At 40.7% G+C, this 12,829-nt stretch overlaps 1 protein-coding gene across 1 annotated transcript in view; it reads left to right on the top strand.

The window, feature by feature from the left end:
- Positions 1–12,443, top strand: part of LOC129187063 (SPRY domain-containing protein 3-like) — a 34,763-nt gene extending 22,320 nt beyond the window's left edge. The window contains exons 7-11 of the mRNA XM_054785991.1: positions 4,106–4,255; positions 9,017–9,074; positions 10,208–10,327; positions 10,409–10,527; positions 10,619–12,443. Of these exons, the coding sequence (XP_054641966.1) occupies positions 4,106–4,255; positions 9,017–9,074; positions 10,208–10,327; positions 10,409–10,527; positions 10,619–10,753 (582 nt within the window). The 3' untranslated portion in view covers positions 10,754–12,443. The remainder of the gene's footprint in view (positions 1–4,105; positions 4,256–9,016; positions 9,075–10,207; positions 10,328–10,408; positions 10,528–10,618) is intronic.
- The last annotated feature ends 386 nt before the right edge of the window (positions 12,444–12,829 follow it).

The raw sequence follows: 12,829 nt of genomic DNA, 5'->3' as shown, positions 1-12,829 counted from the left end.
ACCAATTAACTGCCATAAACGAGGGATTACTGTAAATAAATAAATAAAATTACAATATGGTATCTTTAAATTATGGCTGTTGTGATCTGGCGATATATAAAAACCTTCCTGGGTGGTGGGAGGTGCCATCATCCACCTAATATCATGATTTGGGGAAGATTATTAATCAAAAAAGACTTGAGACAGGAAAAAGATATAAATACAGACGTTTCTTAATAGGAAATGATCAATGACACAATAAAATGTGTTCCAAAGAGTTCTTTCGGTGACCTACCCCACTTTAATGATCCCCACCCACTTTGGAGACGACCAGACTGCAGTTTTTGGGTCTGACTCAGACGCTGATGTGCACTGACTGAGTAACCCTCGGGCACCATCAAATAACCCGCACGTCTCCAGCACCTTTTATTCAGCTCTCATTTCTACAAATCAGCCCCTATGATTTAATAACGCCCTTTCTGTGGATCTTCACACCCCAGGCAAGATAAATTCCTTTGCTCAGTCATTTGGGGGACTTTGGGGGGGAGAAAACGCAACACAAAAAACAAACCAGCCTTTATTCGTCAGATAATCTGAATCGTTTCTGTCTGCCACCTTCCAGTTAAAAAATGAGTAGTCCTAACAGGCTGAGATACTGCTATGTTATTCATATGACGTTATATACTGTATATACACTGCTCACAAAAAAAAACCTGCTCTCAATAAAGACACCAATTAAGTTCCTTTTCCCAGCCTTTACTTCTAAACTGCGAAAAATATGATTCTAACATTCTAAAAATATTCAAAAGCAATAAAACATTCAAAAAATATGATTCAACAGCAAAACTAAAAAAGCAACAGCAGAAATGGATGATAAAGCGAAAATATTACGGAAAAAAAAATGTATTATCAGGAGAAAAAGTCGCAATTTTACGAGAATAAACTTGTAATATTGTAAGTAAGAATAACGTCATTTTAGTGGCATAGGGGTAAATATGAAAGAAAAAATTAATGTGTAATATGAGAGAAAAAAAACGTCTCATAACATTACTGATACTTAGTGACCACAATACATACTGTGTAACTTATATTTGAGTATTTTTTAAACTAATAATAGGCAATAGTCAACCACAAAACAGCGATCGTTTATCGCTGTTAAAAAATATATATATATCTATATAGTGAGGGACGACTGCAGTCTAACGAGAAAAAACGTTGCAGTTTTACAAGAATGAACTCGTTATATCACGAAGAAAAATATTATATGTAATTTTAGTAGCCCAGAGCTGAAATATTACAAGAAAAAAGATGTCCTCTGAAAACAGGACATGTCCTGGGAAAAGTGGACATGTGCTCACCCTAATTAAATAGCTAACTAAGATGCACATTCCACTTAAACAGCGGATATAGAATAGGTGTAAGCTACTTCAAAACACTTCCTAAAGTTCCACAAGAGACAGGACCCGACACATTCAACATCTTAGCTCATTCAATCCCAGCCATTTTTCAAAAGACAACCCCTTCATCATCGACCGTTTTGACTGATTTTTCAAGGCACACAGAATATTGTGTTCTATGGCTATACTGTATAAACATGGAACCTACCAAAAGAAACATTAGACTCTTGTCTTTCATCAGAAAAAAAGTTTGTTTCTTTTGTTTTTTTTTAGTAATCAGCAGGAGAACATAGGTAAATTTCAGGAAAATATCAGTTGCCAACAAGAGAAGGGAGGAAAACAGCTTTTTGTGAAAAGATACATTTCAAGCATAACTTACTTTGCTTTTGTGACAGCTCCAATATCTAAACAACTGCACCACAACATAAACCCGCCCGCTTTGACACCCAAACTCCTGATGAGCAGAGAGGGTGGCTGAACCTGGGGAGCACACAGGACTCACCTCTCATGGTGACATCAGCTGATGTGCGCAGGGTTCTAAACAAAACAAACCCACGAAAAGCAGCAGGGCCAGACAACATCTCAGGACGTGCACTTCGGGTTTGCTCATCAGAGCTAGCTGATGTGCTTGCTGACATATTTAACCTGTCGCTTGCACAAGCTTCTGTACCGACCTGCTTTAAGTCCACCACCATAGTGCCCGTACCCAAGAAGAGCAACGTGACCTGCTTGAATGACTATCGCCCTATAGCACTCACTCCTATTGTTATGAAGTGCTTTGAAAGATTAGTCATGACCCACATCAAAAAGAGCATCCCGGCGGCAACCGTGGACCCTCTACAGTTTGCATATCGCCAGAACCGGTCCACGGATGATGCAGTCAACACTGCCATCCACACAGCCCTTTCTCACCTACAGGGCCAGGACACATATGTCAGAATGCTATTTATAGACTATAGCTCTGCTTTTAATACAGTCAGCCCCCACAAACTCACAGATAAGCTCCTCACACTTGGCCTGTCACCCTCCCTCTGTAACTGGGTGTTTAACTTTCTCACAGGCAGGCCCCAGTCAGTCAGAGTCCACAACCGCACATCCAGCTCAAGAATTGTGAGCACTGGGACCCCACAGGGGTGTGTGCTGAGTCCACTCCTCTACACGCTCTTCACCTACGATTGCGTGGCCTCCCAGAACAACACCAGCATCATTAAATTTGCAGATGACACTACAGTCATCGGACTGATCACTGGTGGTGTTGAAACATCATACAGAAGAGAGGTGGCGGACCTCATAGCTTGGTGTCGTGATAACAATCTCCTTCTCAATACAGATAAGACTAAAGAGATGATCATCGACCCAAGAACAAGGGAAAAGGAGCCGCATAGACCCCTGTTTATTGATGAGACTGAGGTGGAGAGGGTGAAAACCTTCAAGTTCCTTGGCACACACATCAGCGAGGACCTCACCTGGTCTCACAACACCCAACAAATTCTGAAGAAGTCCCAAAGGAGACTGTACTTCCTGAGAAGACTGAGGAAATTTGGCATGTCCACCACAATCCTGAGTTGCTTCTACAGATGCACTATCGAAAGTGTCCTTACCGCCTCCATCACTGTTTGGTACGGTAACTGTACAACACGTGATAGGAAGGCACTCCAGCGGGTGATCAAGACCTCACAGAACATTGTTGGGGCAGCCCTCCCCTCACTGCAAGACATTTATAAATCTAGAGTCCTACGCAGAACACACAACCTCATCAGGGACAGCACACATCCACAACACTCATTATTCACACTCCTACCGTCAGGCAGACGCTACAGGAGTTTGAAGTCCAGGACCACAAGGCTGGCAAACAGCTTTTACCCACAGGCCATCAGGCTCCTCAACGAAGCACTCGCACACACTCATAGCACTTTATTTATTTATTTATTTATTTGTATTATTTACTTGTATTAATGTCTCGTCTGTTGTTGTTGCTTAATTTATTGGTATATATGTTTATGTGTTTATGTTTCTTATGTTCTTATTCTTTCATTTGTTTTCTTTCTTTTCTTGGGAGAATGAACAGAATAAGATTTTCATTGCATGGTATAACTGCTGTTGTACTATGCACATGACAATAAAACTCTCTTGGATCTTGAAACAACACAAAAAAGTGTTGTTTTACATCAAAATAACAATTTATTTATGCTTTTCCACTTCCTCCTTGCCGTAGAGTGTGTTAATACATGCAAATGAGCCATGTGGAGCTCTTATCAAATGCACTTATGCCACCATGTGGCTGTTTGTATGGCTTAAAAATGTAGTGACAGTGACTTCTAACAGTGTGCAGTTGCATCATCACCGCATTTTGCCTCTATAAATACGTCTTTGAGATCAGGCGTTCAGGTTTATAAAAACACATAAATGCCTCTTTGGTATTGAATGAGTTAATGGCAGTAGACCACTAACAAACCTCCTTTTCTTCTCCAATGACAGCAGGTTTCAGACGGCACTAAAGAGCGTTGTCGCCACCTGTAGGAGTTTTAAAAGACGACACTCCGCTGCATTAAAAAAAATCAGAAAAAAGCGCAACCTGCCACTTGAGAATCACTGTACTCAAGCGTACTGAGAACAACCCATAGGGGGCGCCACAAAAGTTATTCACATCCACGTGTGAAAAATGAGCACCTAAGTTCCGACAGTGTATATATTTGAAGCGTGAACTTGTGAATGTGTTTCTTCCTCAGCTGCTGGAGTACGTGGGGAAAGGAAAGCGCATCGTGGACGTGGGCTTGGCTCAGGCGCTCCGCCCGCTCAACACGCGCTTCCACTACTACGAGTTGGAGATCGCCGACGCCGGGGAGAAGTGCTACATTGCCCTGGGCCTGGCGCGCAAGGTAACGGGCCTCCTTGCGGTCTTGGTGATCGCATGTTTGATAAGCAGTGGCAGTGTTTCTCCTAGGTTTGCGTGGGGGCGGGGCGGGAGCAATTTGGCGTTTGCCACCCATCAAATTTGCAGATTTATGGTAAAAAAAACATGTTTTTTCCCCCCCAAATAGGCTGTGTTTCCAAAGAAAACATTTCATTCATTGTAAGTGAGTAATTACATGTAAGTACATGATAAAATGTACAGCATACATGTACCAGCCCATCATTTCTTTACACGTTCATGTCTTTATGCATCACTGATAATGTTTTTACCAGATGTCGCACTTTGTCTGGCGGTCCTTGAATGCACCATAGTTGAAAGTGAAGCTTAAATACAGCTGTCCCTCGTTTATTGCAGTTAATTGGTTCCAGACGCGGCCGTAATAAGTACATTTCCGCCAAGTAGGATTTCTTATTTATAAATTGAATATTTTGGTAGTTAGCGCAGAAAACCTTTTTACGACCGTAGGTAATAACTCCCATACAGTCACCATTACACTCCTATTAGAAAATAAGACATAAATAACATATATAAGATACATTTTCTACATTAAAGATGCTAAAAGCAATGCAGTGCAGATCAATACAGTCGTCCCTCGGCCACATTATAGTTAAAATTTTGCAGCTTTACTCTATCACGGTTTTCCAAACATACGTATGATAAATCACGCTGTTTTGTGTTTGAATATTATTAGTCAATAAATATGCATATTGAAATGAATGTTACGTATTTTATGCCTAAATGAAGCATTCAAGGATAAAAATGGCTCAATGAATTAAAATACAAATGCAAGGAATTAAGAAGCCGCTGTAAAAAATGAGAATGTAGCATCCTACATTGGTCACTGGGTGTCAGTAATTGTTTGGCGATACAAGCACCAAACTTGATCACCGGAACAACAGTCTTTTTTGCAGGTTTAAATTAACAGGCACAATAGTAATGATAATCATCATCATCATCATCATCATCATCATCATCATCATCATCAAAATCCTAATAACAACAACACGAGCTACTGTTGTGGCCATAATCCAGCTAAAACTCTGAACCCCCAACGCCACTTCCTGTCCACATGGAAGACATTTATTGTAACACGCATGAGCACAAGTCTTATTTATGTCTTATTTTGTCTACTATATTGGGTACTAGAGGAGTGTAAAGGAGACTATAGGGGTGTTTATTTTATGTCTAGAGGGCCTTAATAATGTTAAAAAGCATATTTAGAAGGTTTAAAACAGGTTTTCTATGATCCAGCTACAAAAATATTCCATTTATAAATAAGGAGTCATGCTTTGTGGAAATTCACTTATCACGACCGAGTCTGGAACCAATTAACGAGAGATTACTGAGCAAAACATCCTAATCTTAGCTTTGTGTTTTAGGTGACAAAGCACATTAGTGTCATATCTAAAAATAGATCTCAATAATAATGAATTCATTTTATTTTTAGAACATGCGGAAGGCCCGCGAGCCGCACTTCGGACACCCCTGAGTTGGCGGTACACGCTGCGGTCACTTCCCTTCCACACGTACCGCCGCTCTGATGATGGATGAGGGCGGAAAAAGCAAAACAACAGAAAGAATGATGTCTCGTCGTTTTCCCATGTAGATGCTAGCAGGTTGTTCCACTTCGATGCTAATCTGCCTCATTAGCGAGGAAAGCGGAGCGGAGTTGGGGAAACTTCCTGTAGGTGTTGTTTGATGGCAGTGGTGGTGGAAAGGGAGCTGCGTCCTGAAAGAAGAGCTGCTGAATGTTTTACACATGATGGAGGCGTTGTGTCATTAAAATAACAGAAAAGAAGGCGGGGCCTCCGAAACGGAGATGTTCCGCCATGCGCTCATTGTTTTCTCTTTGGCGGCGGCTAACTGACGCCTGCGGGTCTTCGTGCCAGCTGTGTGTGACGGCGCTCGCCGTCTGGGAGGCAGTGGATCTTTGTCTTGCACCTTCCCTAATCTCCTCCTGACTCGTGCTGGCGATGCCGTGCGTGGGCGTGTCACGCCCTGGGGTCAGGCGGCATCGGAGAATAGAGCTGTCATTTGCTGATTGTTTTTCCTGGAATTGTTTTTTCTTTTCTATGAGTGTCTGCGGTTTTTCTGAAGCTTTTTTTTTTTTTTTTTTTAAAGAGCAGTCATGCTCTTTGCTGGAGCTGCACAAATCAAAACAAAGTATCTTTTTCTGTCAGGGCGACACACGTTTCTCACTTTCTATTTGCTCAGTCATTCCACAACTTTTGCTCCTAAGTAGCGCTGATCTTACGCTGTGTCCACATGAACACGGGTATTTTAAAAAGGCATATTTTTCCTTTCCTTTCATTTTGTTTTGGGAAGCTTTTGGAAAACCCCGGCCAAGGTAAAGGCTTCAGCGTTTGTGTACGAACGGGTAAAACGTGCTACATGATTTCCTGTTTTTAAACATTATTTCATAATAGAACACAAGTACAAGTGGTACCTCGCTTTTCGTTATTAATTCATTTCAAAAGGTCAGACGAAAACTGAAACGAGCAATTTTTCCCGTAGGAAATAATGCTAATCAGGGGTGTCCAAACTTTTTCCAGCGAGGGCCACATGGTTAAAAATGAAAAATGCAACTGATATGCTAAGAAGTTATATATAGTGCATCTGCATCTCAAGCTTTGTCATATAAGTGAAATGCTACAAAAAAATGACCTTTTCCCCCTTTTATTTTTGGAAAATTGCAACTTTTTTCTCATTTGACTACAATGTTATCTTAATATTTTGATTTTATTCTCATCAAATTGCAGTTCTTCTACAGTAATATTATAATAATATTATTTGTAATATTATTTGTAATAATATTTGTAATATTATTTATTTTCCCTCAAAATATTGCAAGTTTATTCTCATAAAATTGCGACTTTTTCTCAGTGTTTTTTTAATAATTTTGTTTTTTAATAATTTCACAAGTAATTCAACTTTGTTCTTATGAATTTTCTTCTTGTAATATTCTGTCTATATTCCCATAATATTTTTACATTATTACTGTAATATAACTTTTCCCTAACCTCATTTTCCAAAAATTACAACTTCATTCTTTTTCTCTGTTTCTCATTATATTACGACTTTTTTAAAAAAAAAAGTATTTTTTTCTTGAATATTTCAACTTTATGCTACTAAAATGACATTATTTTTCCTCATTATTCTAGTGAAATTCAAAATCACTTACTTTCTTGTTAGATTACACACTTTTTTTTCCCTCTTAATATTTTGACTTTATTCTTGTAAAATTACTGCTGATTTTTCCGTTGTTGTTAGTTGATTTTTTTTTTTGTTGTTAAATGCTTTTAGAATGGAATGTGCCCCCAGTCATCACAAAATAAAACAACCAAGGCGAGAAAGGAGAGAGAAGAAAAGAAAAATGGCCCCCGGCCACAGTTTAGACACCCCTAATGTAAATCCAATTAATCTGTTCCACACACCGACAAAAACAGTACATTTTTATAGAGAATAATTATATTTGTACATGCAGAAAACAATGCAAAATAACATGAGAAACGAATGAGAACGAGGAATCAGTATAATCCCTCGTTTATAGCGGTTAATTGGTTCCAGACCCCACCGTGATAAGTGAATTTCCGCAAAGCAAGATTCCTTCTTTACAGGGGTGTAAAACGTGGTGAAAAGCTGTATCGCGAGAACAGGGCAGCCAGAAGCCAATCAGACTGTGAAGAATGGCTTGGCTACTATGGATGATAATGCAGTAATATGGAAGTGGCAGTGTGCAAGGCATTATTGGAAGCGCACATTAAGTGCTTTAGGCACACCTTGCGATCCAACCTACCTCACAGAGTGACATGTGGCTGTTTTTTCCATCGCCGTTAAACAGCAGTTTGCTACTTGTTGGTGTCCAAGCAGAAGCTGTAGTAATTCTACATTTGATCAAATTTTACTTAAGGATTTGTCAGATCAACCCACGTGGATGTTTGTAATTGTAAGCGCCCTTAATCACAGAGCGCCAAAGTTTCCAGCACTGACAACCATCTGCTTCATAACACACCTCATACATAGACAAGATCCATGTTGACAATATAGCGACATGGTTGATATACACTGTATTTAACAATTAAGGGTGCGCATGTACTGTTAGTGTTTTTTGCATCATGTATTTATTCGGTAATTAAATACAAGCCATCAACAAAGGTGAAGAATTCACTCAGCAGGAGAGCGGGAGTGAGCTCCATCTTCGTAATGCAGTGCAATGCACGTCTGAAAGTTGTAAAAATCCCTCCACAATGCAACCCAGCCCCTGACTGACAAAGCCAAGAAGGCAGAGTTTAGACACAATCCCCCGTCGCCTCGCTGCACCGCGCCTTCCTAGCAAAACACGCATGGCTATCCAAAGTGTGGCGCAGGGGCCATCCGTGGCTCATTGCAGAAATCAACTAAACAAAAACCCAGCAAAAGTGGAAAAATAGAGCAAAATGACAGAATATAAAGATTTGTCTTGAAATGTACTGTATATGTACTGTATGTATAATGTATGTATGTGCATGTCATTTTTATTAGAATTTTTAATTTGAATTATAAATATCAAAGGACAGCTGGACAGCCTTGATGTAAAAAGACAAAGACAGGTACATAAGAGAAAAACACTGATCTGTATTATTATTATCATCATGATTGTTATAAAGTATACAGTTTGTGCAAAAGTACATATTTTATTATTCCATGCAAATTTTCCAGCACCGAATTTCCAACTTGTGCCTTCCAGGATTATCCGAAAAACCGACATCCAGGTTGGAGCAGAGGGTCCATCGCTTATCATGCTGGTGAGCAACATTTAAAAACACAATTATTAGTCATTGTGCATGTGAACGCTTCTCTACAACCAATGTTGGCAGCCAGAATGATTCGTACCATTGTTATGAATACCCTAAATCAGGGGTCTCAAACTCGCGGCCCGCGGGCCATTTGCGGCCCACGACAGGACATCAAAGAGTAGTGTAACTGAAGCCCGCAACATCCGGCCAAGCTCAGTGTTACTTCCACACTTCCAGGGGCAAGTAAACACCAACACTGAACTAACGTGGTGTTATCACATGGATGTATTGTAAGCCGTATCGTATCGTGAGGTACCCTGAGATGCCCATACCTACTCCCAATACTTGATGCGGCCCAGCTTTACCCAGGCTCTACCTCCACTGGCCCCCAGTCAAATTGAGTTTGAGACCCCTGCCCTAAATGCTCTTCATTATAGCCAGGATCTTTATTTACCTGAAGCGCAAAGAGGACGGGGCGGATGTAGGCAGCCAGCGGCATCACTCCCGTCGCTAGGAGGAGTGGCTTCCGGCTTCCCAGCATGCTTTGCGGCACTTGTTTTGTAACAAGTTGCTCAGGTTACATGTTTAGAGTTAACTTAGTTGTTTATTATTCCCCGTAGTCGTAGTCGCCTTATGTGGATTTACTGCTGTCATTTTTGTGTTCGCGCCGTGATTGCAGTCAGTGCTCTGTCTAGTGACCCCACCCCCGACCAGCTCCCTGGGGTGTGTGGGCCGCACTTACAATAAACTTTGTCAAGTAGGGGGCCACAAAATATGGTCCAGTCCGCTGGCCGCGTGTTTCAGACCCCTGTTATCTTTTTTTTTTTTTTTTTTTTAACTTAAAATAATGATTTGGAGTGCATGAGAAAATGGAAAGGAAACCCTAGCTCTTTTTGACCACATGGGGATTTATAATTAAGTATATTGCACAACCCAACCAATGTGCTATTTCGTGGAGTTACTAAAAACTACATCCGCGGTTGCCTACAGCCACACCAGTTGTGCCAATGTTTTTTGTCCGCTCGCTAATAAGAGACTCCGGCGGTTATTTGCTTCTGTGACGCTGCGATTGAGTTGAACAGAGGCGTTAATTGGAGCATTTAAGGTCCTGGACTCAAAGCAGCGGTGTGGTGGTTTTGTAGACGACGGCAAGTTGTTCCAGGGCAGCGGCGTCGGGGACGCCTTTGGACCGCGCTGCTTTGCGGGAGACATCATGGGCTGCGGGATCATGTTTCCACGCGACTTCAGCCACCAGGGTGGAGGCGAGTCTTTTCACATGATGCCAACCCCCATTCTGTGATGTCGTCCTAATCATCTCGTCTTTCGCTTACGACTTTGTTTAGATGACGACGGATGGGATCTGGAGGTGTTTCCACAGCCCAGTGACGTTCAGAACGACTTGTATGCAAGCGACGATGACGACGACGATGAAGGTGCAGACTTGGAGGGATCTAAGGTCACGGTGAGATGCTGCCAAAACCCACAGACAGGACCTCTTCCTGGGCTACCTGACTCACAACCAGTCTCTCTGCTGCCCTCGTGTGGCCGAGCAGGTGTTCTTCACCCGGAATGGAAAGGTGGTGGGCCGCAGGGAGGTGGCCTTACCTGCAGGAGGTTTCTACCCCACCATTGGCATGATGAGCACCGGGGAAAAAGTTAGAGTGGACCTGCACCCTCTTAGTGGATGAAGACTCCAGGCAACATTACCTCATCATTAACGGGCTGCTGCAACATGCTAGCAGCGTGTTTGACGTGTTTGTGCCTCAAAAAAATCATAATGTGGCCTTTTTGTACTTAAAAAAAAAGAAGCAGAGCAAAGTAGGTTTATTCATGTTATGAGAAATAATTTAGCCACGCTGTACAACCGCATGTCCAATGACTGCTGTGTTGCTGACACCTAGCGGTCGGATGCGGTAGTGCAGTCGTTTTTTAGTATCCTATTTCCCCTCCCCCAGTCCGTCTTTATAATTCTTGGTAAGTAAATAAAAATAATTAAATGCCAAGAATTTGGAAGGCATACTAAATAATTTTTTTTAAAGTTGTCAGCAGCCTGTTGAAAACAAAAAGGGAATACATGAAATCATTTTAATATGAATCAATTCATGACCAAAACAATTCATTTCGAGTTCTTGACAATGAAGCCATAAACAACTTTTACCGATCTCAGGAATATTTACTTGTCAAAAATGATTTATTTATTCTAGACGCACGTCCTTTGCTTGTTTTGTTTTTTGTTTTTTTGGGGTCTTGGATCAATTTTTTGGTGCCTAATCAATAGTTTAATATTAGTTACGGATTTAATTTAATTTTAGGTTTCAGGCCTTAATTCTATTCCTCTGCAGGCACAGAAAGGCGGCTCTGGGTTCAAATGTCACATTTTTGTGGTGGCCCACAGTCCAAAAATGTACATGTTAGCTTCACTGAACACCATATCTCTATGCTGGGGTAGGTTCCAGCGTCTCTATGAGCCAGAACAGGGTAAGGCAAGGAGTGTCCAAACTGCTGATTTTGGCCCACAGTTTGTTTTTATTGACCCTGGCATTTCAAAAAAATGCCATTAATAATTCATTTTCTATCCCGCTTGTCCTTACTAGGGTGAATGCTGGAGCCTATCCCAGCTGACTTTGGGCAAGAGGCGGGATACACCCTTAACTGGTCGCCAGCCAATCACGGCACATATACTGTACACAACCATTCACACTCACATTCATACCTATGGACACTTAGACTCTCCAATTAATCTAACATGCATGTTCTTGGAATGTGGGGGGAAGCCGGAGTACCGCAGGAGCAAACCGCAATTGATAATTAATGAGATATGTTATTAGATATGACACTAATTTACCTTGTTGCCTATAACACAAAGCTAAGATGATGTGTTCACATAGTTGAGCATATCTTGACCTACATTGCATTGTTTTTTGCATCCTTAAGGCAGAAAATGTAGAAAAAAATGTAATGATTGAATGTATGGATGCTGTCATGGGATTACCAGCTTTAACTTTGGCGATTGAAGGCTGCTTTTTCACAACAATACTTTAACTGTACAATGCCAATCATTGACCAAAGTGCCTGTGTGAACACGCACTGTCCTCACACGTGTGTGTACTGTAATGCGTTTAGCACAATGCTGTATAAAAATGTCTTTTGTGCCCTTCTGCACTTTCAATTCATGTGTGATGGCTTTAAAATCCTCCTCAAGCAATGTTGTCCATTGCTATGCCTCAGATTTGATGCAAGCATGCCAAAAACAATGTCGGATATAAATATGACATTTTATTTCACCAGAATGTGTGTCTGTTCTTGTACAATAATGGTAAACTGTATGATACTTGTATATTTTGGTTTTTGAAGTCTTAACTCAGATATGCACAACAGCATAGTGTAAAAATACATAGTGTGTGTGTGTGTGTATATATATACTTTGCATATATAAAGTATATATACAGTGTATACATAGATCTATATACACACACACATATACTTTACATAGCTACATGCTGTATTAATACGTTTTTTGCCACTAAGTCAAAAGTGGATTTTTCATTTTAGCGTAATAGGAATTTAGACTTAAAATCCCCTTTATGAAAATGCCGTGGCCGTATAAAAAGTGATTATCAATTGTGAAAAACGAATGTGTTGCTAATAAAGCGGAGAGACGTTATAAAAGCATTTCGTAGAAGCTGTGGATGAGCGACTTTTTACACAAAAAAACGAATTTACTTTTGAATTACTTACTAGTCAAAATGTATTTATACGGTATT

The sequence above is a fragment of the Dunckerocampus dactyliophorus genome, chromosome 8 (genome assembly GCF_027744805.1).
Source record: "Dunckerocampus dactyliophorus isolate RoL2022-P2 chromosome 8, RoL_Ddac_1.1, whole genome shotgun sequence".
NCBI lineage: Eukaryota > Metazoa > Chordata > Actinopteri > Syngnathiformes > Syngnathidae > Dunckerocampus > Dunckerocampus dactyliophorus.
The sequence above is the reverse complement of the archived record's forward strand: the minus strand, read 5'-3'. Positions and strand labels throughout refer to the sequence as shown.